Source organism: Cololabis saira, chromosome 20 (genome assembly GCF_033807715.1).
Source record: "Cololabis saira isolate AMF1-May2022 chromosome 20, fColSai1.1, whole genome shotgun sequence".
Taxonomy (NCBI): domain Eukaryota; kingdom Metazoa; phylum Chordata; class Actinopteri; order Beloniformes; family Belonidae; genus Cololabis; species Cololabis saira.
Genome location: NC_084606.1, coordinates 24,755,378 through 24,780,286, shown reverse-complemented (window position 1 = coordinate 24,780,286; position 24,909 = coordinate 24,755,378). Strand labels below are relative to the sequence as shown.

The window sequence follows — 24,909 nt, the reverse complement described above, 5'->3', positions numbered from 1 at the left end:
TGAGGGCAACAACAGCTGGAAAGTAGGTTTCGATGACTTCAGATTGACTAGTTATGTCACATCCTGTGCAGCCAGAAACGTGGAAATGCACGAAAAGCATATCCATTAAACTTTTGTGATAAACTTGATTATTGAATCACCTGATAAACCCCCTCCTGGAAGCATAAAACGTTTTTTTGCAATGTTTGGGAGTTTTTATTTAACTATAGCCATTTCCTGTACAGATTTTCTTTTTGGATATCTGGGTTTTGTGCAATTTTAGAGGAAATGGAAACGGGACTTGAGATGCTTTTCAGGACTTCTCAAATGTGCAGTTTATTTGGACTGGCTTTCCTCCCTGCCTCCATGGAAACCCATATATCTGGCTCCCAGGTCAGTGTTGTAAGAGCTGTATAACACAGCAGCACTAGGACATAACAGACCATTGAGCTGATCCAGAACTGTGACAGCCACTAACATTTATTTGTTAATATGTAACCCTGAAGATGTTTCTTTTTTTGTTTTTTTTTCTAACTCATGCCTAAACTAGCTGGTTTGGGCATGCATGGGTTCAGGTGGTAGAGCAGGTTGTCCAATGATTCAAGAATTGGCGGTTCGAACCCCGTTCCCCCAGACATCTGTCTTTGTGTCCTTGGGCAAGACACTTCACCCTCCTTGCCTCCAGTCAGGCCGTCGCTGGTGTGTGACTGTTGTATGAATGTTCCAGTGGTGGTTGGAGAGACTGTTGGAGTGGATTAGCTGCCATATTTCCATCAGTCTCTGCCAGGGCAGCTGTGGCTCCACACGTAGCTTACTATCACCAAAGATGAATGAGGAGTGAATGAATGATGGAACCATTGTGAACGCTTTGAGTGTCCTAAATAAAAAAAAACGCAATAAAATTCTAATCCATTGGCTGCAAATGATGGACATTGAAATTTTTAAAGTCCTTGGAGAGTAACAGGTCACATGGAGCAATGTTAGGCCACAACATTGCACCCCTTCCCACCTCCTTATGAGTTTGTTATGGCCACGTAGTACTGCTTCAGAGACTGTTTCAGATAAAAAACTAAAAGAACATATACAAATTACAACTTGCTAAGGAAATTTTAAGTGCCTATAAAATATAGTGATGTTCACTTTCTAAGTCCTTAATATGAAACAGCTACATTTTGGGCTGTTGAGCAACGTATAATTTACACATTCTGGTATGACAATGCTTTGGCTCTGCGGATTCCATCAAAAGAAAGTCCAACCTTAAAATATGCCAATAGAGTATTTCCATTAATAACAATTTGTCAGAGTAATGTCCTCAGAAATTTGAGTAAAACCCTTTTTTAGCCCGAAGGCCTTAGTAAGGAGGCTTCTGGGAAATAAGGTGCATACGCAGTATATAGAAATATATGTTGTTCTAATGCAATTGGACAGCTCAATCGCCACCTTTCTGTCAAGCTTCCTCATCTTCCTGAATGTGAAAACACTAATAACATAGTCTCTTGTGTCACCTAGAGTCTGAAAATCTGTTTTCATTTAGTCTGAAATGAAGTGGCTTCTGTGGACTGAAGACCACACTTAATTGATTGATTAAATAACCCTGACAAAAAGAAGAAACAAAAGTTTTAACTGAACTGTCAATAAATGGAAATTCCCGACAGAATACTTTGGGTTTATTATTTTAAGTACCCTTGAATTTGGGTAATTATAGACTGAATTAATAACTGAAGAGAAACAATTCTGTCCTAATGCACATGTAGTGGTTTTAAAGGACTTTTTCTACAATTGAGTTCATGTGCTCACTTCATATACAACCTGTAACATTTCTACTGCAACACCTCACAGGGAAGAGGGATCTACGGCAGGAAATAATAGCTAACCAGAGTAGATTTTAATTATTTTGAAAGTGGTACAAGTTACAAACTAAACTATTAGCTTACTAATTAAATAATACTGCCAATGACGAAGAGCAGTGGTAAAAAATGTTTTCAAATCCTGTGTTTGTGTATCAGGCCTGCCTTCTACGACGCTCTCCATGGTTCTGAAACTTCAGCACCCTGGACAGCGCTCAGCTCACGCTGCTGCCAGATGTTAGAAACTGCCTGACTGACTTCACAATACAGTGAGCTCTAAGTTACCAACCTCTGGGCGTGGATGGACACGTCTGAACTGCATCACAAAGCAAACTGAGGATTTAATCCAAAAAGTAGATTTGCATTTTGACGAAAATAAAATTCTATTAGACTGTTGTGTGATGTAGAAACATGGACTAATTTGTTAGTACCTCTAAAAGTCATTGAAAAATTGTTACTCTCTTCCTGAAAAGTGATCATATTAAAATTAATTTTATTATGTGATCAAAAAATATAAAACGATAAAATGAGCAAATAAATAATTTGTTATATTGGGATCTTTAAAGGTGGCCCGGGACAGATGTACTGACGCACATGAAAATGCTAAAAAAAAAATAAAAGAAATCAATGCATTATAATTAAGCGTTAAAATAATATGTAACACTTTACTTCATCACCAAGTCTCCAGTATTTTGTATTATCCATTCAGGCACATTTAAAGGGTGAAAACTGGCCATTGTTTATTTAGGTACCATTTTTGTGCCTCATGTTGACCATGGACAAGAATTCTTAAAAGACAGTTGTCTGAGGATCTCAGAAAGTATAGATCAGTAGGTTAAAGGTAAAGGCAGAAAGCATCTCTGGGCAGATTAATGTAATGTGATTAAAGCTAAAAGCATTATTAAGAGGAATAAACTCCATGGGAATGCAGCCAACCTCGCAGGAAATGACCACAAGAGGAAAGTGCATCACCAAGTTAAAATAAAAACTCAGCTCCAAACTTGGTAAAAATGCTTTTTTATGAAACCACAAAGTTTCTGTGAGAATGTTTTAGGATGAAACAACACTTCTTTGTTACATTAATTCTGTGTTCACAGACAGAAAAAAAAGAACACTTTCAAAGAAGAGAATGCTGTATCGATGGTGAAATATGGAAAGAAGTTCATCTATGAATCTGTGCAGGTGCATCATGAAATCTCAAGACAACCGAAGCATCCTGGAGTGAAACATACTGCCCAGTGTTGGGAAGCTCAGCCTTGCCTCTCCCTTGTTCCCTGCTGGTCTGTACTGTTCCTTCCTCCATGTTTCAGGTTCTGTCAAGGTGGATATGATGTAGGACCCAGATACAGGAGACCAGAGTTCCAAAAATAGTGATTTATTTTAAATCAAACCAAACAAAAGCGCTGCTTAGCAGGATACAAAACAAATCAAACCATGAATCAGACAAAAGGAAGGAACAGTACAGACCAGAAGGGAGGGAAAGACAAGACCAGATATACACAGAAGGTTTGACAAGACACAGCTGGAGACAATCAGGGCAGATGGAAACAAGAGAAGTCAAGACGCAACTGAAACACAGACACAGGGTTTCAAAATAAAACAGGAACTAAATAATAAAACCGTGACAACAACACGCATCCAAGTTCCAACTACATGCCCCCAAGAATGGATGATTTAAAATAACAAAAAACAAAAGGATCAAAACACCTGTCGTATGTGTGTGTGTGGTAAAATATAAAACGGGGTATTCTGTCGAATCCTTTAAAAAATGTTTATTGTGTAATATGCATTACATCGACTGCCCAATAAAGAAACATAAAAAAAAAACTAAAAAAAAACACTTGTGCAGAAGTCTTAGTGAGAGGTACACGGATATCTTTCTGGTTTTTATTGCTGCTAAATGTCGTGCAACAAAATATTAAGTTAAAGGTTTCCCCCTTTTTTCAATTCCATTTTAACTTGTTTTATTATATAAAATAGTCTGTTGAATCAAAAATGAAAATCAAACCTTATTTTGTCTTTACTCTGATAAATATTGATAGATGCCATCAACCTTTGTCAGTTATTTTAGACATAGTTGTGGGTTTGGATATCTGTAAAACAATACACAGTTATTTTTTGGTATTTTGTATTTTGTGCCGCATACAATGATAATTTATTATGAGTACCAGTTTTATCTCAAATCAACAAACCATTATTCTGAGGCTGATCTCATTCCCTTTCTATAGAGTAACTTTATATGTACTTGGCTTTCAAATGAGTCATGTCCCATCTAAATTTAGCATGCCAGTTTAGCAGCTTTCAAACTGTTTGTTGCTTTTAAATAAAATATGTTAACTCACTTCATATCAAGTGTGAAGTTTGCACAACAGTGTGAGTCCACATATGTACGACACCACCTGCTAAATCACGCGTGGATGTACTGTGTACATGTGCGAACGTCACAGTCAGGGGTGTTGTAGCTGCACTGATTAAATACATTTCCTTAATTTATTTAAAGTGTCAGCTTGAACCCTGCAGTTATTTGCTAACTAATGATGAATAAGTTTAATCAAATTAACAAAAGCTGCTCCTCTGGAGGAGAAGACTTTAACTTTGGATAACCTCTTGCTCTCCCTATCTACCATTTCACCACTTTCCTCTTTTAATCCCTCCTTTTGTCTTGCTTTCTCTTCCCTACCATTCATGTTGTGGGAGGTACACTGAACAGCAAGACCTGGCAGAGGAAGCTGTGTGTGTGTGTGTGTGTGTGTGTGTGTGTGTGTGTGTGTGTGTGTGTGTGTGTGTGTGTGTGTGTGTGTGTGTGTGTGTGTGTGTGTGTGTGTGTGTGAGGGGTAATTTGCATTCACTGCCGCTGGTCACCTCAGCCTCAGAAGCCCTAAAGAGATGGTCCTTTGAGCTGCTCTGAAAGAGATGGGGTGTGCTTTGTGTGTGTGCAAGAAAATGAGCGTGTCGGACGAGGGGGATGTAAAAAGTGAGGAAGGCTCACACCTCCTGGTGTATAATGAGTGCTGCATATTTGCACCTATGGATATACACGGATGTGTGCCTTCATAACTTGGCCTTAAGGTGAGCAAAATCCATTATAATTCCCAGACAGCTCCCAACATCTTCCTTTCTGAAGGTTACATAAAACAGATGTACACTAAGAAGCAGGCAAAGGGTAAGAGATGTTTCACAAGAGCTTGACTTTTGAGCTAAATTAGGTGTTTTTCTTTTTCTTAAATACATGCCCATGAATTTAGAGAGAAGAATACACACATAAAATAATTTAGAATAAGATGCTTAATTAGGAGTATTGGGATCTTTTAATTTTTTAACTTTTGTGAACAAGATAATATTGTGATTTTTAAAGGGTTAAACTTGTAGGACCTTGTATTTATTGATATCTGACCAATAGCAGAATATAATGACACAAAAACAGTAGTTTTTAAATTGTCAATCATTTCTAAACATAAATAAAACATAAATAAAATGTAGTCCAAAATAAACTGACAAATGCCTCCCTACTAGCTGTGAGAGTATCCACAAGCCCAGAATAGAAGAGAGATGGCTGCAGCTAACAAAAAAAGGAGAAAGGGTCAATATACTTTTAACAGAATGATGTCTGTCTTTAACTGTATTTAAAACTAGACATTTGTTAGGAAGATGTGTTTGCATTTACCATGACATTCAGAACTCAGAATGACGTTACAACCGAGTCGAACACAATCCAGTTGAAGCGTTCGATAAATGAACCGATGGAAACACTGCTGGGATTTTTGAACTGTGAATTTGTATACATGCTATGGAGAGTATGTGTATGTATACAGTTTTAAGATACTTCTGTACATGCAGTACCTGTACTTTTTTCATTTTGTTTCATTTAAATGTTTCATTAGTCAATTTAAAGTCTCCTTTTTACATTTTTATAGCCCTTGACTTGTATCATCTTCTTTCTGGCAGTTCGACTGTTGGAAGTCTTTTCTTATCTTTGTTTTTATCTTATCAGAAGAGTTATTGCTCTTGTTGGCTTTTTTAGGTGAGGGTTCTTGGAACTCAGAAAATGTTAAATTCAAAACAATAATAAGTCCTGAGCAAATTTATCCCAAAATGTTAACATATATATTGGAAAAATCTACAGTTATTTTGGAATGAGTATTGTTTTTATGGCAAGCAGGTCCAAAATACATACATGTCTTATATTTGTGTTAACTGGTTCATGTGAAGGTATCAACATTTCCTGATCATGATCATGTAGACATGTAGATATGTAGACACAGTTAAAGGTCCAGTCCATCTTAAAGATAAGTATTAAAACACAAAACCACCCGTACAGGCTGCTCTTCCACGAAGGTGACTATACCAGGTTTATAACCTGTACACATGATTGAAATTAAACACCAACATGATATGGCTTTATCTCAGTTTTACACTAAAACTCCACAAATTATTTCACAGTGTACCTTCCTTTCTTTCTACTCGGACTCGTCTACAGTTTTTAGCATGTCTAGGTGAATTTCTAATGGTGTTGGTCTCATCAACAACATGGTAACAGAACGGCTGACCATGCTGCCCTGACACGAGTCAGCGTTTCAGAATGTGAACCATATATATAAAGCTTTTCATGTAGTTATCTGGTTGGCAAGACCCTAAATTGGTTGGTTGATACATTAATACTGTAACCCTGGATTCACACTGAAAGCGTCAAAAATTGCCTGACGCCTGCATCGCGCTGCTTGGTAGATTCACACTGAAAGTCTGTCGACGCCTGTGGGCGGGGCTTCAAGCTGCGCTGCAGAACTGGATCGATGTAGCAAATAAAATCGTTCGGACGATCCAGCTCCTTAACCATCAGTTACGTGTTTCATATGAGCAGTTCAGGTAAAAACGGCAGTCAAATCAGCAAAAATGTCAGTTTGCTGGATGAAATATATTAATTCCTGATAAAATACGTTTGTTAGTGCACAGCTATGCTCATGTATGAATGTGAGTGAGTGTACGTTTGCGTGTACATGAAAGTACAATCTGCATTGAAGCTTCTCGCTTCAGGAATCCCGGTCTGTGATTGGACGCTGCCTCGGTGTCGCCGCTGCTCATTTGTATAAAGTTGAGATTTTTCAAACTTCAAATTGACGCTCTGGACGAGCTGCTCCCGCTGCCTCTTGACCCACGCTTTCATAGAAAATGAATGGCAGCCGGCTGCCTATGATGCCCGGGACCGTTTCAGTGTGAATCCAGGGTAAGATTTCATTTGATTGAATGTTTCGGCAGTTTTCTGTTTCGATCCTAATTACTTTCTCTCTCTGATGTCATTTCTGAGGTCAGTCCCATCATGGCAGCAAACCCACGAGTGCTATTGACATGTATCCTGGCCATAAACGTAAACATTCACTTCACGAAAGTATTTCCTGTGAAACTGGGTCTGGTACCTCCTATTCACAGCCATTCCCACCCTTTCAGAGGGTATTTAGCCACTTGCTGCGGTAGACTTTATGCCATGACTCATGCAGGAGCCACAGAAGTTCCTTTTTCTTCCTTCTTAGCTTACATTTCCAAAGTGACTAGTCGTGAATTGATGGAGGAATTTTGACCATGCAAACCTGTTATATATGTGAAAATCAGTAAAAGAGCCAACATTCGGGAAGTAGGGCCCTCATTTAAACCATACAATGCTTCAATTCACGTGTTCATCTAAACCGAAGGCAAACAAGCTTATGGCATTATAGTTGAAAGCGGGCTTCAGCCCTTTGTCACCGGTCCTGTTCATAATTTTTATGGACAGGATTTCTAGGCGCAGCCAGGGGCCGGAGGGGATCCGGTTTGGGAACCTCAGGATTTCATCTCTGCTTTTTGCAGATGATGTTGTCCTGTTGGCTTCATCAGACCGGGACCTCCAGCATGTGCTGGGGCGGTTTGCGGCCGAGTGCGACGCGGCAGGGATGAGAATCAGCACCTCCAAGACCGAGGCCATGGTTCTCGACCGGAAAAGGGTGGCATGCCTTCTCCGGGTGGGTGGAGAAGTCCTGCCTCAGGTGGAGGAGTTCAAGTATCTCGGGATCTTGTTCACGAGTGAGGGAACAATGGAGCGTGAGATTGACAGGCGGATCGGTGCAGCGTCCGCAGTAATGCGGTCGATGTACTGGACCGTCGTGGTAAAGAGGGAGCTGAGTCGAAAGGCGAAGCTCTCGATTTACCGGTCAATCTACGCCCCTACCCTCACCTATGGTCATGAACTTTGGGTAGTGACCGAAAGGACAAGATCGCGGATACAAGCGGCCGAGATGAGTTTCCTCCGCAGGGTGGCTGGACGCTCCCTTAGAGATAGGGTGAGGAGTTCGGTCACCCGGGAGGAGCTCGGAGTCGAGCCGCTACTCCTCCACATTGAGAGGAGTCAGCTGAGGTGGCTTGGGCATCTGTACCGGATGCCTCCTGGACGCCTCCCTAGGGAGGTGTTCCAGGCATGTCCCACCGGGAGGAGACCCCGGGGAAGACCCAGGACACGCTGGAGAGACTATGTCTCTCGGCTGGCCTGGGAACGCCTCGGACTCCCCCCGGAAGAGCTGGAGGAGGTGTCTGGGGTGAGGGAAGTCTGGGCATCCCTGCTGAGGCTGCTGCCCCCGCGACCCGGTAACGGATAAAGCGGGAGAAGATGAGTGAGTGAGTGAGTGAGCGGGCTTCAGAATCAGTATTTCCCTGCAGCATCTTTTCATTTATGTGTGCAGGTGAGGAGTTGTGGCATTTATTAAACTAACTACATTTAGTCTTTGGGGAAAATGTTTAGTTGGTTTGTGACGTTATCACCGTACTGCACTTACGAATCCAACAAGCATATTTCACCAAATACATACAGTGGAAGCTTTTCTAAGTTCTGTCAAGACTAATGTTTCGGTAAATGTGTTCAATTCAACAGGTATTCGTTGATAAAAGGAATTCTGCACAAACAAAAAAAAGGAGACCATGGATCAAATGTATACCATTGTGTTTTGATATGTACGGTAAAACCAAACTAAAAGTGTATACAGGCTCTTGGAAACCAGTAAGTAAATAATTTACTCTCTTCTGACTTGCGTCTCCATCATCCAATAATAAAAGATTCTGCATTTTTAACAGATAAATGCTCATTTATTCATCTGCTGGTAAACAAATTTATCTGGGCAGGAAATTTAAGGTTATGCTCCAGTAAACAGACAAAATTATAAAACAGGTGTCTTAACAAAACACTGAAAAGCTCTGAAGTGATTCCAGGAGGGCAACGACGCGTTTTACATAAAGATTTAAGCAGCTTTGAATAAAAATATTTTCGATGTAAGATAGACAGCTTCTCTAATTAACTTTTCCTTTTAACAGGCCTGAGAACATTTGCAATTAAAAGAGACATTAGAAGGGATGGTTCACTGAGTACTTTAAACAGGAGACCTGAGCTAGGAGGTGAAGGTTACTCAGCATGTCTCCAAAGCTCTGCTTATTGAATCCGATGTTTAAGTGATGGGGCAGAGTACTTTGGACTTCATTAGATGCACTTAATCAATCCCAGAATTAAATCAAATGATATCCCAGATTGTGGAGCAATGTTACAGAATCCGAGATAGGAGAACATGGATAGTCAAAGCCTGGGAGCTTATTGTCTAAGTACTGTTGCAAAGTGAGATCACTCTCTAGAGGCTAAAGAGATCCTTTCAATTGACTGTCTGATGCTCAATCCCATTTCTGCCCTCACTGCTCATCCAAAGCACATAACTGGGAATCTGTAAGAAAGTCAGAGGGGATGAAGGCAACATAGGGCAGAAAAAAATGGACAAGGAGAGAAAGCTGGAGGGAGGACAAGTGAGGGAGGACAACTGATGAACCACATGTCTGAGACAAAACACTGGAGAGATGGTCGCGATCATTTGATGTTCTTGCAAAAAAATACACTGGAAACTAAAATCTACCCACACATAAATCCACATGCATATTCCCTCCTCAAATTCTGGTTTATTCTCTCCATCTCTCAAGCTTACAGGCTATAAATAGCTGGAATAAAGATCTTGCTAATTCCTTCATTCAGAGACTAGTTGAAAGGCAAGTACGTGCGGCCTTTGATGCACACCCTGACAGGAAGACACAGGAAATGGTGGATGGTTGCCAAGGCAATCCCTCTCCTCTGCCTCCCCCTTTCTTGTGTCTTCCATCCCAATTCCACGATACTCCCCTTCCTTCCTGCCTGCCTACCTTTCCACATGGTTCCCATCCACTTTTCATTTCAGTTTCCCTAAGCAACCTCACCGTGGCTTCTCATCATCATCATCCTTCAGAAGCAACCTGACAGCTGTAAAATGTGATCAATATCATAATCTGGTGGAGCGCTCTATCGCGGCCTTGTAAGTGCATAATGAAAGTGTTGCATCTACCATAAGCATAGATACAAAGAGAAATATGTTAATCGATTCAATAATCGCGGTCATTACCATTGAATATGCAGAGGTGAACATCAAATGGACTCATGAAGCAAACTCATTTCATAGCTAGAGCAAGACAAGACCAGTCAATTTCCAAAACACTTACATTTTCTGGATTTTTTTTTCATCTGCTGCACCTTTGATCCTCTCACTTCATTATCGTTATTTTCAAATAAAAGATCAACTCAATTGACATGAGTTCTCTACATTCAAGAACAGGATACTACAACGGGCCCTTAAGGGTAACAGGGTTCAAAGCCTGGGAACAAATCTGAGTGTTCACATTTCATTTGGTGGCAGAGAGCATCTATCATTTCATGTTTAAACACCTGTCAAAAGAAATGTGCCTATGCCAAGCCGATCAGGACCGTTTAGCTTAAACGATGCAGATTTCATTAATGACATAACTCATTGTATCATGATTCTTTGAGCTAATTGATATATTTCACATGTCCAGGGAATGAAAAAGGAGACAAGGGAGTAGTTTACATATATGTATCGATGTGTGTATGACAGATAAAAAATGTTATGGCTTAAGGAAGGGTGGGACACATATTAGGGTTGGTTTAAATCATGTCTATCTGACAGGTTGCAGCTTGTTCATGTTAATGAGGTTTCTTCTCCACAGACGAGGGTCTCTAAGCTGTCCCGCAGGGTTCAGTGCTAGGGCCAGTCTTGTTCAGTTTATACATGCAGCCTTTGGGAAGTGTTATCCAGAACCATGGCATCAATTTTCATTGCTATGCTGATGATACGCAGCTGTATTTGTCCATTGAGCCAGATGAAACAGAACTGTTGGCCAGACTTCAGGCATGTCTTAGATTAGGGACTGGATGTCTACTAATATCTTGCTTCTAAATTCTGACAAAACAGAGGTTATTGTTTTTGGTCCCAAGCACCTTAGGAAGGGATTAGATGGTGTTACGATGGCATCCAGTACTACTATGCGAAACCTTGGAGTTATTTTTGATCAGGATTTGCCATTTCAACAGCATATTAACCAGGTTTGGAAGAGAGGGTTTTTCTATCTCCGTAAAATCGCAACAATTAGGAGCATCCTCTCCCAAAATTATGCGGAAATTCTAATTCATCTGTTTCTATCTTCTACACTAGATTACTGTAATGTATTGGCAGAATGCCCAAGTAATTCTCTGAATAGGCTCCAGCTGATCCAAAATGCAGCAACAAGTGTGCTGACAGGAATCAACAAGAGAGACCACGTCCACGTCCAATTTAGAATCCAATTCAAACTTCTATTACTTGCATATAAAGTTCTAAATGGCCGAGCTCCACCGTCTGATAGCACCTTATGTTCCTAATAGATCTCCGTTCTCAGAGTGCAGGTTTAGTCATCGTTCCTAGAGTATCCAAATGTAGATTTGGAGGACGGTCTTCTGCTATCAGGAACCGTTACTATGGAACCAACTTCCAATCTGGGTTAAGGAGGCTGACACCACCTCCATCTTTAAAACCAAACTTAAAGCACATCTCCCCATTCCAAACAAACGTTAGTGTTTAATAAAGCCTATAGTTAGTGTAAACTCTAGTGTGTTAGGGCCAGTAGTCATCGCTGCAGCTACAGGACCAGACTAGAGCAGCTGCTCTTAAACAAAGCTTCATCCTAGATATTGTGCTATAGAGCTACACTGCAGGGGGACGCCAACATGATCCACTGAGTGGTGCCCTCACCACTTTTGCTCCCCTCTTCTTTTCTTTCCTTTCTGCAGCTCAATCAACAGATATTAATTAGAAGTAATTAATAAAGCATCATTGTTCTCTGTTATTCCTGTAGTTTAGCAACACTGACTTTATTTTATCCTTTTATTCTTTATTTTATTCTTTTATCTTTTATTTCATCCTATTTTATTGATTGATAGTATGACTGTTACCTTTATTTTATGTCTTTTAACTTACTTTATTTATTTTACTTAACATTTGATGTCTTGAGCTGTTTTGTCTTGTTATTTATTCTGAACAGCACTTTGGTCAGCTGGGGTTTTTTTTAAACGTGCTTAACAAATAAAATTGGATTGGATAGTTTGTTGTGCTGGTCTGCCTCCTCTTTTTCTCTTCTGTACATGTTTGCAGGTCAGAGCTTCCAGGGCTGCATGCTGACCTGCAGTCGCACCCTCTGACCACCTCAGTGTTCTTGCTACTGTTTTGCTTAAAGGTTTTTCACCCGCTATGGGGAGTTTTTATGTGCAATTGTTTATATAACAATTGCTTGGGGGTCATGCTCTGGGTCTCTGAAAAAACACATAGAAACACCTTGTATTGTAGTAGACACAATATAAATAAAACTGATTGAGTTGGATTACAAATTACACTCATCTGAAAGGAAATTGTTCTGTAACTTATTCACATGGAAAGTTCATCAAATTCCCACCAAGAGATATAAAGAAGATCTGTTCTTTCCCAGGGCTTGGGTTCATGGAGCATGTGCACTGGCAGAACAAAGATTTCTGCAGATTCTTTGGCTGACATTGGTGCCCCGCACACATGAATGAGTCCAGTTGAAGGGTCATTCACCTCACATGCTTTCCAAATATTACTGGCGCACATTGACCAAATTCTTTTTTAAAAGAGTCCTTTCTCTGGGCTTACAATGCTCCAAAATACTTAAAGGGGACCTATTATGGCATCTAATATCTATTTTAAACAGGCCTTGAATGTCTTAAAAACAAGCTTTTTATTGTTTTTGCTAAATAAATTAGAAATTCAGCCTCTGAGCCATGTCTTTATCTTCCCATTCTCTAACCTCATTATCTATGAGGGATTCTGAGTGGGCGGGGCTATGATAATGAGGCACCGTGCTGATTGGCTGCCTGAATGATGCGATGCACCGCTACGAAAAAATGGTGGAAGCTCCGGCCCGCGGAGTTATTTGTGGGCGTGGTTTCACGCATGGGAGGCCAACCGATGTAAATCGCTCCTGTCGTTACGTAACGACGGGAGCAGAATCTGAACGGCTCATAGAAGCCACATCACACTGGACGGCTCATCCGGGCGGCTGTACAGACACTGCAGAATTTGGTTGCTTTCCTCCTTCTCTGAGTTGGCAGGCTGAGAGGAGACCACTTTATATATGTTAAAGCAAGAAAAAGCGTGTTTTTCATAATAGGTCCCCTTTAACAATTTATCTGTTTGTGATATTTGATAGGAAAAAAGGCATTTAGGTCCGGAATCCAGATGTTCAGACAACTAAATGGAATGCTTGTCAAACCATTTTATCACCACCAAAGACTAGATTTAAGGCTAACTTTATTTTTAAACAATTAAAACAATCAGACCTTCTTGGTTTTGAATACAAGGTATTTCGCTGTGTTTCAAGGTATAATGCAATTTTAGAAAGCCCCAGTTTCAAAACAGTGGTGTGGTGTACGGCGTGGCGTGCGGCGTGGCGTGCGGCGTGGGGTGCGCAGCGCAACCTGCGGCGCACACTCAGCGTCGATTTGTTGCAGAACCATAATCCAGCCTTAACTCAGCAGCAAAGTTTTGCTTCTTTCACAAACACCTCTACACAGTGTGTATTTGTTCAGAAAACCTCACACATGAATGAGTCCAGTTGAAGGGTCATTCAACTCACATACTTTCCAAATATTACTGGCGCACATTGACCAAATTCTTTTTTAAAAGAGTCCTTTCTCTGGGCAATGCTTCAAAATACTTAACAAAATACTTAACAGCTTATCTGTTTGTGATATTTGATGGGAAGAAAGGCGTTGTGGTCCGGAATCCAGATGTTCAGCAAACTGAATGTAATGCTTTTCAAACCATTTTATCACCACCAAAGACTAGATTTAAGACTAACTTTATTTTTAAACAGTTAAAACAATCAGATCTTCTCGGTTTTGAATACAAAACAGCGTCCATGGATGGCTGTCTGGGATTACCTATAGGGAGTGAGTGAGAGGCTCAGTCGTATAGGAGGCGCTCAGAATGCCTCGGGGGGATCCAGGACTCACTGGAGAGATGCTATCTCTTGGTAGGGTTGGTCACGCTTCAGTGTCTGCACAGCAGAGCTGGGAGAGGGGGGCCGGGGACAGGGAGTTCTTTGGATCTTTGCTCAGACTGTTTCTCTTGCAATATAGTCCAAGATTACTGGAAGAAATTGGATGAATTGATGGATGGATGCTCAGTAAGCACTGGTTATGGGGAAAAAACTTTCAATCAAGAAGCCATTGTTCAACTCCCGAGGGGGAAAGCTGTTCCAACCCCTCATTCTTTAAAGCTGTTTAGCCAATTGTTACATTTGTTTTCATTCGCTTTATTGTTTGGTTTGGTTTAAGTGTTTGCTTAGGCTAAGCCGTAAACATTTATTGTTTAGGGTTAGGAAAATGCGTGACTTACGCAGCACAAGATTACCAGGAAAAACAGAGATACTCCTCTACTCACAAGGGATGAACCTCTGACTTTTCCTTTGTCAGAAATGTGAAACCAGAACTTTTAGAGCTGCCAAACTTTTCAAATACCACAAGAAATTCTGTGTGCTGCACACTTTTCTGATTATGTATTACCCTCAATGGATGACCATAACAGATGAAAGTGGGCCTCCGACCCTGGCTGCTCTGATTCTCTCTCTGCTTTCACCATCTAAGGAAGTGAGATAAAGCCTCTAACCGAGCCAGCCAGCTGTTGTCTGCGTTACCGTGCCTCGAGGTAGAGCAGGGAACACAGATGACCGCAAAAAGAAAGATGGAGGAGGAGGTGACACAAGAGATGAGGTGCAACAACAAAGACAGACTCCCTCAGATTCGGCTTGCAAGGGCTACGGTGAAGGCTGAATCAGACCTTTGTTCTGACCTCCATCTTCCATCTTCCTCAAAATGACAACTACCTGGAGATTGCAGACTTCATAACTGACTCTCTGCTCTTCACTGCGTCCTTGTCTTTTCATTAAATTCCTTAGTTTATCCCTATCAGTTGTTGCGAGCAAACTTATATTAAAGAAAACTTTGAGATTCTTGACGAAGAGTGTATTAAAGAGAGACACGGGGGAAGCTTCAGGAATCACTCTCGATGTAACAGTAATTGTTCATTCTAGGGGAAATACACTCTTCCTGCTGAAACACACCGATCTATTTTTTCACTCTAACCCCTTTCTTCCCATCTTTTTACTGTGAAAGATATCAGCTGAGGCTTGCAGGGGAGGAACGTGATGTTAAGAAATAGCTGGAGCAGAATTATTAAGGATTCTTCAGGCATGAGAAGAAATAGATTTATATATATATATATATATATATATATATATATGTATACATATATATTTCTAATGCTCAATGCTGGCACTTCTCTCCCCCTTTTCCATTATTTATCTGTTTGTTTTTAACTCTTTTATTTATTCATTCATCTCTGGTCCTTTGACAACGCCGGTGTTGCAGCACGGTCTGCAGACACTGTGTGCTTTATTGCATTAGTATTGAGCTCTCCTTGATGAATCTCCTCAGAAAATTGAAATATTGCAGAACGGGGAGATGTGGGAGTTTGAGTTTGATGCATGGAGATAGATGAAGTCTCGGATGGAATAATTTATAAGGCCCTCTGCTAGCACCCTGCAGCTCCAGCAAAGTAGAGCGCTGCTGACAACGCTGAGGTTAGCAGTTCAAATCCCGAAGGATCATCTGGCAAAACCTATGTATACCTTCCGTGAAGGGACTAATTGAACAGGACTAGCAGCTTAAAAGACACTTTTGTAGCAGTTTATGTGGGCAGGACCACCAGCATGGCACCAATTAAGATATTTTTGGGGATATATCATGCCGATGTGTCTCTGATGACTCAGAATTTTGCTTAAATTGGGAATTTGATCATTAATTGCTGATTTGTCAAGGCCGTCTACACCACAAGTTAAAATGTTAGCGTGTCATAAACAGTGTCATGTCTCCTGCCTTAATTCACCCCTTATTTGTGGACCAGCTTCTGGTTTCAGGGTATAATGCAATTTTAGAAAGCCTCAGTTTCAGAAGAGACTATATTTAACCCGTTTTGATGGTATGAGCTCATCTTCATGTCTCATCAGAGACAGAACATGCAGGAAAGTCCAGGTTGTGTGACACGTCAGTGAACAATGTGGTGGGAATTATATATCAAGTGTCATTTTTGATTTTAACTTGATTTACATGTGTAACTGACTGTTTTCAGTGGATAAAAATGTGATTCTTATCCAGACATTTTAATTTAAACACACATTCGAGCTGTAACAATACAGGAAGGCTGTAATAGTATTGATAAGATTAACATACCACCACTAACTCACAGCGGCGAAGTGAATATAACCAGAACTTTGCCTGTTTTGCTTCTTTCACAATCGCCTCTACACAGCATGTATTTGTTCAGTAAACCACTTTGTGTAGAAATACAAATTCTGACCACATCGTGGAAGTTTATCTTAGGAAAGTTCCTGGTGGGAATGAAGTTCACCCATATCGGGACAGAGTAATGCCGGACAATCCTCACTCATTAACAGTATTGTCTGTGGATCTTTTGTCAATATAGCAGATCGATATGCTCCCATGTGGACAGACGTTGTATTACTACATATAGTGGCTTTAACATGAATTTATAGTATTTATTTATTGTTTGATATTTGCCCTTGTTATTGATATATGTGGACATTCACTGCACCATAAGAGACATTGACGACTTTGCTTGGATGATCTTAAATTTTACAATGTGACACAATTTGTTATTCAAGAGGGTAAAAGGTTAACAGATGTGTTTTTGTGCGCTGTGGCTGGTTTTGGATGGTTTGGGAGAAGCAGCTGCTCTCTTCTCTTACTAAAACTGCATTCCATTAAGAAATATTTCACTGGGACGTACTTTCAGGCCGATCTGACCTACTTTCACCCCTGCCTGCAGTGATGCTTCAGCTCACTTTGGCTATTAAAACAGGGGCAACGAGCCGAAGAAAACAAAAGAAGTCTCCGAAATATGCAGTCGCAATCTGGACCCCCATGGTGGCTCAGCCGCCGCGAGAAATCACCTGGATGCTGTTTATACTCACAACAGCATCATCAGTTCAATACAACCACATACAGTACTTTAATAAGTAGCTGTGGTAGTATAATTGAGCAGTTGGCTGCTAGCACACAGTCACCATATAAACGCTTGCAGTTAACACCCTTCAGTAACATTTCTCCCAACATAAATTTGACATTGAAAAATGTTCAGAGTAATAAACACTAGTAACATGGTTTTGAAGCACAAGGGAATCCAAGTGTGACAGAAGAGAGGTATGTGTTGCGCCGTGTAGCTTAGCTCCCTGCAATCCATGAGACCCTTAGTCTCGTTCTTATCAAATCTTTAATGACATCCACATTTGTTTTGTAGTAGTTTGAAGCTATAAATAGAAGGTACAGAAATGTGGGTCTCTTAAACTTAAATAGTCTTCAATCTTACTTAATATCACATCTGTATTTAAAAAGAGTTCAATCTGAGTTTAGCTCTGACGGAGATCGCACTCATACTTTAAACTGTGGCGTCCTTTTACTCTGAACATTGTGTGGTTATATTTTGTGTACATTTTATCTTAAAGTCAACTAATACAGGCTGATGGAGTGATATCAATAGCTTATAAACAGGAAATTATAAAATGTACTGTCTTTTCAGAATCTATATTAGCCTGTATTTGACAGAATACAGAATATTTTTAATAAGTAAGATAAAAATTACATTGAGTATGTGTCATCAAGAATATCTGAAGAACTGACATTAACTTTTACACGTTTTTCTGCAAACATATAGCAAAAACCGTTGTTTGTCTCTTTCACTGGGAAACATAAAATATAAAAAAAACAGTGTGATAATGAATCTTCCTGCTGGGAATCATTTACATATTTACGCTATCAAGCCCAACCCTTCACCACAAAGCTCTGCTCTGTGCTAACGACTGCTGAGAGAGGTATGTGGTCTGTCTGACGGCCTGAGGCGACGGTGGCCCAGCTCTTCCTTTCCACTCCTTATCCATCGATCCAGCAGGAATCTGCAGGAGCCACATGAACAGCTCCTTCTATGATTTATTATTTTGTCTCCAAGGAAACCAGTGGAGCCCCTCCGTCTCTGCATTTATTTAGGCCGCTACCTGCCAGCTTCCTCGGGGACAATGATATTCTATACTACCGTATGAGAAAACACGCAGGCTTATGATCAACACTGTACATTATAGTACTACTTCAGTGTTCAGTCTGTCTAAATATAGCTACCGTGAGAGGAAATATAGAATCATCCATCACAGAGTTAGGGCGGTGACACAGAAAGCTACTTAATGTTTGGTACACAGAGGAGTCAAAGAGAGTCATTATGTATTATGTATGACAATGTACAGGGATGAGAATAAAGGCACCGAAACCAGAGAAAAAAAGGCTACTTTTTTTTTTTTTGCTAGTTCAGGCTACTCGGCACATTGGTTCCTGCAGAATTCACTGCAGTGTTCCTGTAAATATTTGCAAACTTGTGCTATGACGTTTAGACCAGGGTTAAAAGGAGCCAAAATATCTCTAAGGGGGTATCATTTAGCTTTTTTAGGGTTCTGTCATTTATGTTTTGCTCAAGCAATCGCTCCATCCTAGCTCCAAACTCTTCACATATTGATGATTAGCCCACCGCTCACGTTTGAATGTGCAGTGGTATGAAATGTATTTTATTGCGCGTCATCTGGATCCAGCCGTGAAATGTTCCTAACCTGAGTCCATTCGAGTTTTTTATGACTAAATTTAAAGAGTAACTTTCACTGAGTAATGAAGTAGAAAAATAGTTGTGCAAAGGCAGTAAAATTAAGAAAGAATTGGAAAAAATAGCAGCACCAATGTTGGTATCAGTGTCAGAGTACAGGATTATTGCTTTCAAGCTTCCCAGTGGTGAAAATGCATCAAACTGTATGTGAATACTTGTCAAACCTGACATTTTAGTGTCAGTTTGGCATATCCTGTACTTCTCTAGCAATGTTTGCAGCCCGTCATGCACCGGATGAATTCCAGCTTTAAAAACTCAGGAAGTGCTGGAGGGAGCATCTGTACAACCTGTGAACTCATGGAGGTATTATTTTCCACAAATGTTACAAGAACGTGAGAAAAAAACTTAAAATAAAAAGTGATATGATACTTCTCGTACAGTTCATTAGCATGGTAGCGGTGCAGTGGAGCTATGTCATCTACTCAGTAGTGACTGGCAACATGCAGCTGTAGAGCAGCTTCCTGTGTGTCTATAAGAGATGGTAAAAAGACGGTGAAACGAACAGGCCTGAGTCAGCTGAAACACGCAGTCTTACCTTAGTTACACAATCCCCCTTAGTTTAGCTCATGCTAGCCTATGATGCTATCCAACGTTATCTAGCATTCATACCGATCAAATCCATCCATCCATCCCAGTTTCAGATGTTATTTCAGTAGCAATAACTTAAATCAGGGCTACTAAAGTCAAAATGAGGATTAGCAGAGCGCCAGCTGAACTTTGACGAAGATGCCACAGGTACTTGTCTGTAGTTGAATAGTCGTGGTTAGGCTAGGAGCCAGTGCGACTCAGGTCCCGTCAAAGGCAGCCAGACAGCTGGTCTCTCGGCCCTGTGCTGCCACTAGCCGACCCACCTGAGCCAGGAACTGGAGGCTGGTGATAGCCTATCTGAGCAGCCTTTGCTCCGAGAACATCCCAGCCAGGCACAACGAGCCCTATAATCCTAGAAATAAGAGTGACTATGCTTACTGAGCTAAAAATTCACTGCTTACATGTCAATTACACTGAAAACACCAACTTGTTAAAGTGGTGAGAGTTAACCCTGTTTAACACCTGGTGATCCTGGCGAGCCGACCCCTAGAGGTCATCCAAGGAACTGCATGAACTCCCAGTTGGTCGAGGCGGCTGTAACCCCTCCACATTAAGGAAAACACAACAACACATCCCTCGCTCTGCAACTTAACCAACACTTAAGTATTTATTAATGAACGATGAGTAATGGGTGTTACAAAATTAGTTTCTGTATAAAAAAAAGAAAAACAACAACTACCCACACACACGTATATAGACGAATTCTTGTCAGTGTGACATTTGCATGACGGCAGCATAAGGAATTAACTCGACAGGATTAACCCACTTAAAACTAGAGAAGGATTTTAAGGATTCAGTTTAAAGAGTGCCCTAAAAAAAATTCAAGGAAATGAGCTCAGGAGACTGACAGATGCAGCGTTCACGTTTGAAAAGTGCCAAGAACGGTTCATGTGTGCTGGCGGATTCATGGTGGTTTATGTGCTCCTTCCCTTCCTCTCTCCTCCAGGTTCCCCGTATCCTTGCCTCCTCTTCTAAGTGACACATTAAATATGTATCCCTAATATTTATACCAGTTTGAAATTTAAAGGAAAAGAGGTTAAAAGGAACAAAAATACCAGGAGATTTTTACATTTCTGATAATATCTTTCCGACCGGCACACGCTTCACTAATGGTGATTGTTAATCCCACTGAGACGTTCCACGCTGATGAATGGTCACTGTCAAGAGGTGTTTTACACCGGTGTGACATTTCCACCAGTGGGAGCATGTGTGAGAACCTTGGTCGGGTGTGTACATATTTCTCTGAGTGACATTTTACAATTTCACACATCTCAGAAAACTGGGTGGGGAAAAAAAAAAAAAAAATGGTTGCAAAGCCTGATGTGTGTTGGCCTATACCGTTACTGCCCCGGGAGCCATGAGCGGCAGTGACGACGTGTCGAGGACCCAAGCCACAATGTTTTAATGGAGACGAGGAGGCAAGGGCTTTGAGGGGAGAAAGGGCTTAAAAAAGGAAAAAAAAAGTGGAAAAAAATTTGAATAAAGCATCGATTCAAAGTGGAAACCAGAATGTCCTTACGTAGACATGAAAAGGAATAAATAAGATATCAGTATTCATTCGATGATAGCGTGAAAACCCATCTCTTAAATTTTGCATTTATGTGCACCGTTTCTATAAAAAGTACACCACTTCAAGTCTACGATGGCATTTTGACAGAATTCCACTTTATTGTTTCTCCCAGAAAATGCCCAGTTGGTCCTGAGGTCAAAAAACAAAACAAAAAAACACATCTTTACCAAGTGCCAAGAAGATTCTCCCAGCCTTTATCTGTGAAAGGTGCTGGCTTTATGTAGCCATTATTAGAGATATAAAAATGAAAGGAATGACATACTTCTAACACGTTTTACAAAACCCTCGACAAGGAGGGAGAGAGGGGTGATGGGAGTCTTTGCTCTTCATATCACAGCCTGCAGACGAGACGGAAATGTGTCTCCTTTATTGTTCTCGCACTAAATTGAGCCTGGGCAGACAAAAATGTCTGAATTATGATCTGAGTTGAGAAAAAAAAAAGAGTTTGCGACAGTAAAAAAAAAAAATGAAAGAAAGGAAAAGAGAAAAAAAAAGTCAAAGCAGTCTGATCCATTTCTAAAAAAGATAAATAAAAAATTACCTGGAAGCTGTTCCAGCCCTTTTTTCTTTCTTTACAACACTTTGAAGGTGGGATTACACAATCCTTGACACGTAATTGAACAATTTCTGGGCCTTTCCATAGGATATTTATCAAATTGTTTCTTTTATATCAAAGTCCAATCCCCCCAGACGGATAAAAGTATGTAACAATAAACGTTTAAGTCATTATCAACCAATAGTGCATGAAATAATAAGCTATGAGACTGTCCTGAAGCTTTTCCAAGTTGCTCTGACTGTTCACCAAGCCCCTCCCTTGAATCATTTAAAATCATTGTTTAAAAATCAAAGAAGGGTCAGCCTGTCAAGCTTTTTTATAAAGACTACACATGGAAACATTGGCAAGTTTCTTGTGAGCTTACACTTCATATCTATACTTATAACCCATCTACTGTAGGTGGTGTAAGAGAATAAAAAAAACTGCAATAGAAAAGCAGTTCTGTTCCTGTGCTTCCTGCGTGGATCAAAGTGGCGATGGTGAAGAACTTTCAATGTCATGTATGAGTACACAAAGATATCTGACCCATTTATGTGATCTTTGCTTTAGGAGAAGTCAGGTGAAAATAAATGTACAAGGTTAGTCTGAAAGTCACAGGGACAAGTCTTCTTTTTCCAGTGAAAACGTGTGCAGGGATCAAAAGCTTGACAGACAGAGACTTATGAACTAAACGGGTGGGGCTTAGTGAAGGTGATGGGTGTATTCAGGCCGGTCCCTCCCGGCTCCCGCCCCCAGCGTGTTTACTCACCATCCTCTGTGGGCACGTAGATGTTCAGGTTGAGGCAGTCTTCGCTCTGGTTGTGGATGTATCCCGCTACGATGTCCAGGTTGTCCGTGAACCACACCGGGAGCATGATCTCCGGCAGCACGCCGTGGACACTCTGCGGGCACACGGGGCCGAACTGGGTGGCGTTGCGGATCTCCTGCCAGGACCCCGGGGCTTCGGGCGGCTGGAAGCGGCGGTCGCCGATGGGCGCCGTGGCGTAGGGCACTCCCAGGTACTGCTCCACGGGGCCCAGAATCTCGTTGTTCAAATCCTTCTTGATGCCTCGGATCTTGCCATAGTTAGTGGTGACTATGGGGTGCTTGGAGGGATCCATCCTCTGGCACGAGGCCAGACCGAAGAGCATGATGAGGCCGAGCACAGTCATGCAGTACCAGTCTGTCACCAGACCCAAGCGGCGTGTCCTCAGCCAGAAACACTGCCGACTTGGTTTACTTAGAGGAAGTGGAAAGAGGTTCATGGCTGGAGTCAAACTGTTAGCCACCTATTCTAATATCGGGGTGTTTATAACCGCCTTCGAGGACGTGAACGCATAATCTAATAAAACTACTAAAGCAGTTGGACCCTGGATCGAAGCTTGAAGCACTGAGTCCACATAAGTTGGAGGAAAACCCAGTTGGGAGAGACAGAAAAAGGTGCTCGGGTCTCGGTTTGGTTCGGTCGCCGCGTCAGTGTTGATTCTGACTAAACATTATCCAAAACACTTCCTCAGCCATGGCTCTGTTGCGTTCCATGCCTATTCGTCTCCTGTCATCCAGATAATCCTGCTGGTGGAAAATTCTGAGAAAAAAAACAGAAGCAGAAGGGAGTCGGGAAGAGAGGGATGGAGATACGGGGGAGGAGGGAGGGGAAACACAAAGATGAGAGGTTAGCTGCAAAAAAAGAAGCCATTTAACACGTCATAAAAGCACTGTTTTTATTCTTCCCCCGTAACTGCTGCCAAGCAAAACAATGTTTTTGGCATGAAAACAGTGAAACAAGAAGACTTTGTGACTTAAAGGGCTGAATTGAGCAGATCAAGAAAACAAGGTTCATTCTGGGAACATTTTAACTTCATTACATCAAAAGAAGGGAAATTACATGAACACCTTGCGCAGTTAATGTGACACATTTCCGTCTTTGCGCCATATTAGAACAAGTGGAAATGTCAAGAATGCTCCATGTTGAGCGCATGTATCGACAGTATTATGCCTGGAAACCCTAAATTGGACACGTTCCACCTGTCCCAGTGTGAACTGTATGAAAGCAGAGACATAATCCTTACTAGTGATCTGTGTTTAACACGCCAGCTTATTTCCATGTGGCAGCGAAAAACCTCTCCACAGAGCTAATGTGGCCCAGAAGATGCCGACGAACCCCCCGGTCTCCATCTGACGTCACTAGAACTGATCCCTCACTAATCACGGGTTTCCCGAAGGCTTGGGTTCTGCTTCCTGAAAGTACAGTAGACACCGCAAAGGACGAGTGACAGCGACAGATTGCAGGGACCCATTCACTGCCCAGCAGGGTCAGAGGTCAATAATGCTAGCCTGTAAGCAGCTTACACTGTAACAAGTCCGGGACGTTTTCTGGCCATATGCAGGAAACAGGGCCGCACACATGTGCAATAAGCCTGAGCTGACCCACACATGAATGGGAGGCCACCACCCCCACCCCCCCCCCCTTACGCTCATTCATCTAATCTAATGCGGAAATGTGCAAATCGTCATGTAACAGGCCCAGAATCAATAAGTGCAGGCAGCATGGAGGAGATTACAGCCTGGTACTGTTGTTGGCTCGTCTTATGTAACATATCAGGACACACACACACACACACACACACACACACACACACACACACACACACACACACACACACACACACACACACACACACACACACACACACACACACACACACACACACTCACACACACACACACGAGTAGGCTGAAGAGCCCACACACTCACACACTTGGTCAGTAATATCTCATTTCTAAAATTCACCATCACGCTTTCCTCGCTCTTACATCCTCTCTTGCTTCATCACCACACCATCACAGTCCCATTTAAAGCCATCATTAATTGAGTTATTGCATCGCCTCCACACACTGAAGCACCTCTGTACTTTTTATTTCTTTTTTTTTCCCCCATTCCAATAAAGTCATTTTAATTTGAAAGTATAGGCGTTCGGCGTTCTGAGGCAAGGCCGCAGACAATATATGCTGATGAGTAGATAATACAAATTAGACTTGTTCCTGTTATAATAAAGTTACTTACACACAACAGTCTCTTTGAGAGAAGGATATCCTTGCAAAAGCCGAGTGAAAACAGATTAGGGCTCTTTCAGATTGCTGTAATTGTGGGCCAGTCCCTCGCGTCTGTAATTGCTCATTGTTTCCTTTCGCAGCGGCGCATTCAGACTAAATGTACTGGTTCTAACATTTATTCTTTCT

At 41.3% G+C, this 24,909-nt stretch overlaps 1 protein-coding gene across 2 annotated transcripts in view; it reads right to left on the bottom strand.

The window, feature by feature from the left end:
- Window positions 1-24,909, bottom strand: part of nlgn2a (neuroligin 2a) — a 289,734-nt gene that overhangs the window by 166,818 nt on the left and 98,007 nt on the right. For both annotated transcript variants that reach the window (XM_061710704.1, XM_061710705.1), the window contains exon 3: window positions 22,439-23,254. In XM_061710704.1, the coding sequence (XP_061566688.1) occupies window positions 22,439-22,934 (496 nt within the window). In that variant the 5' untranslated portion in view covers window positions 22,935-23,254. The remainder of the gene's footprint in view (window positions 1-22,438; window positions 23,255-24,909) is intronic.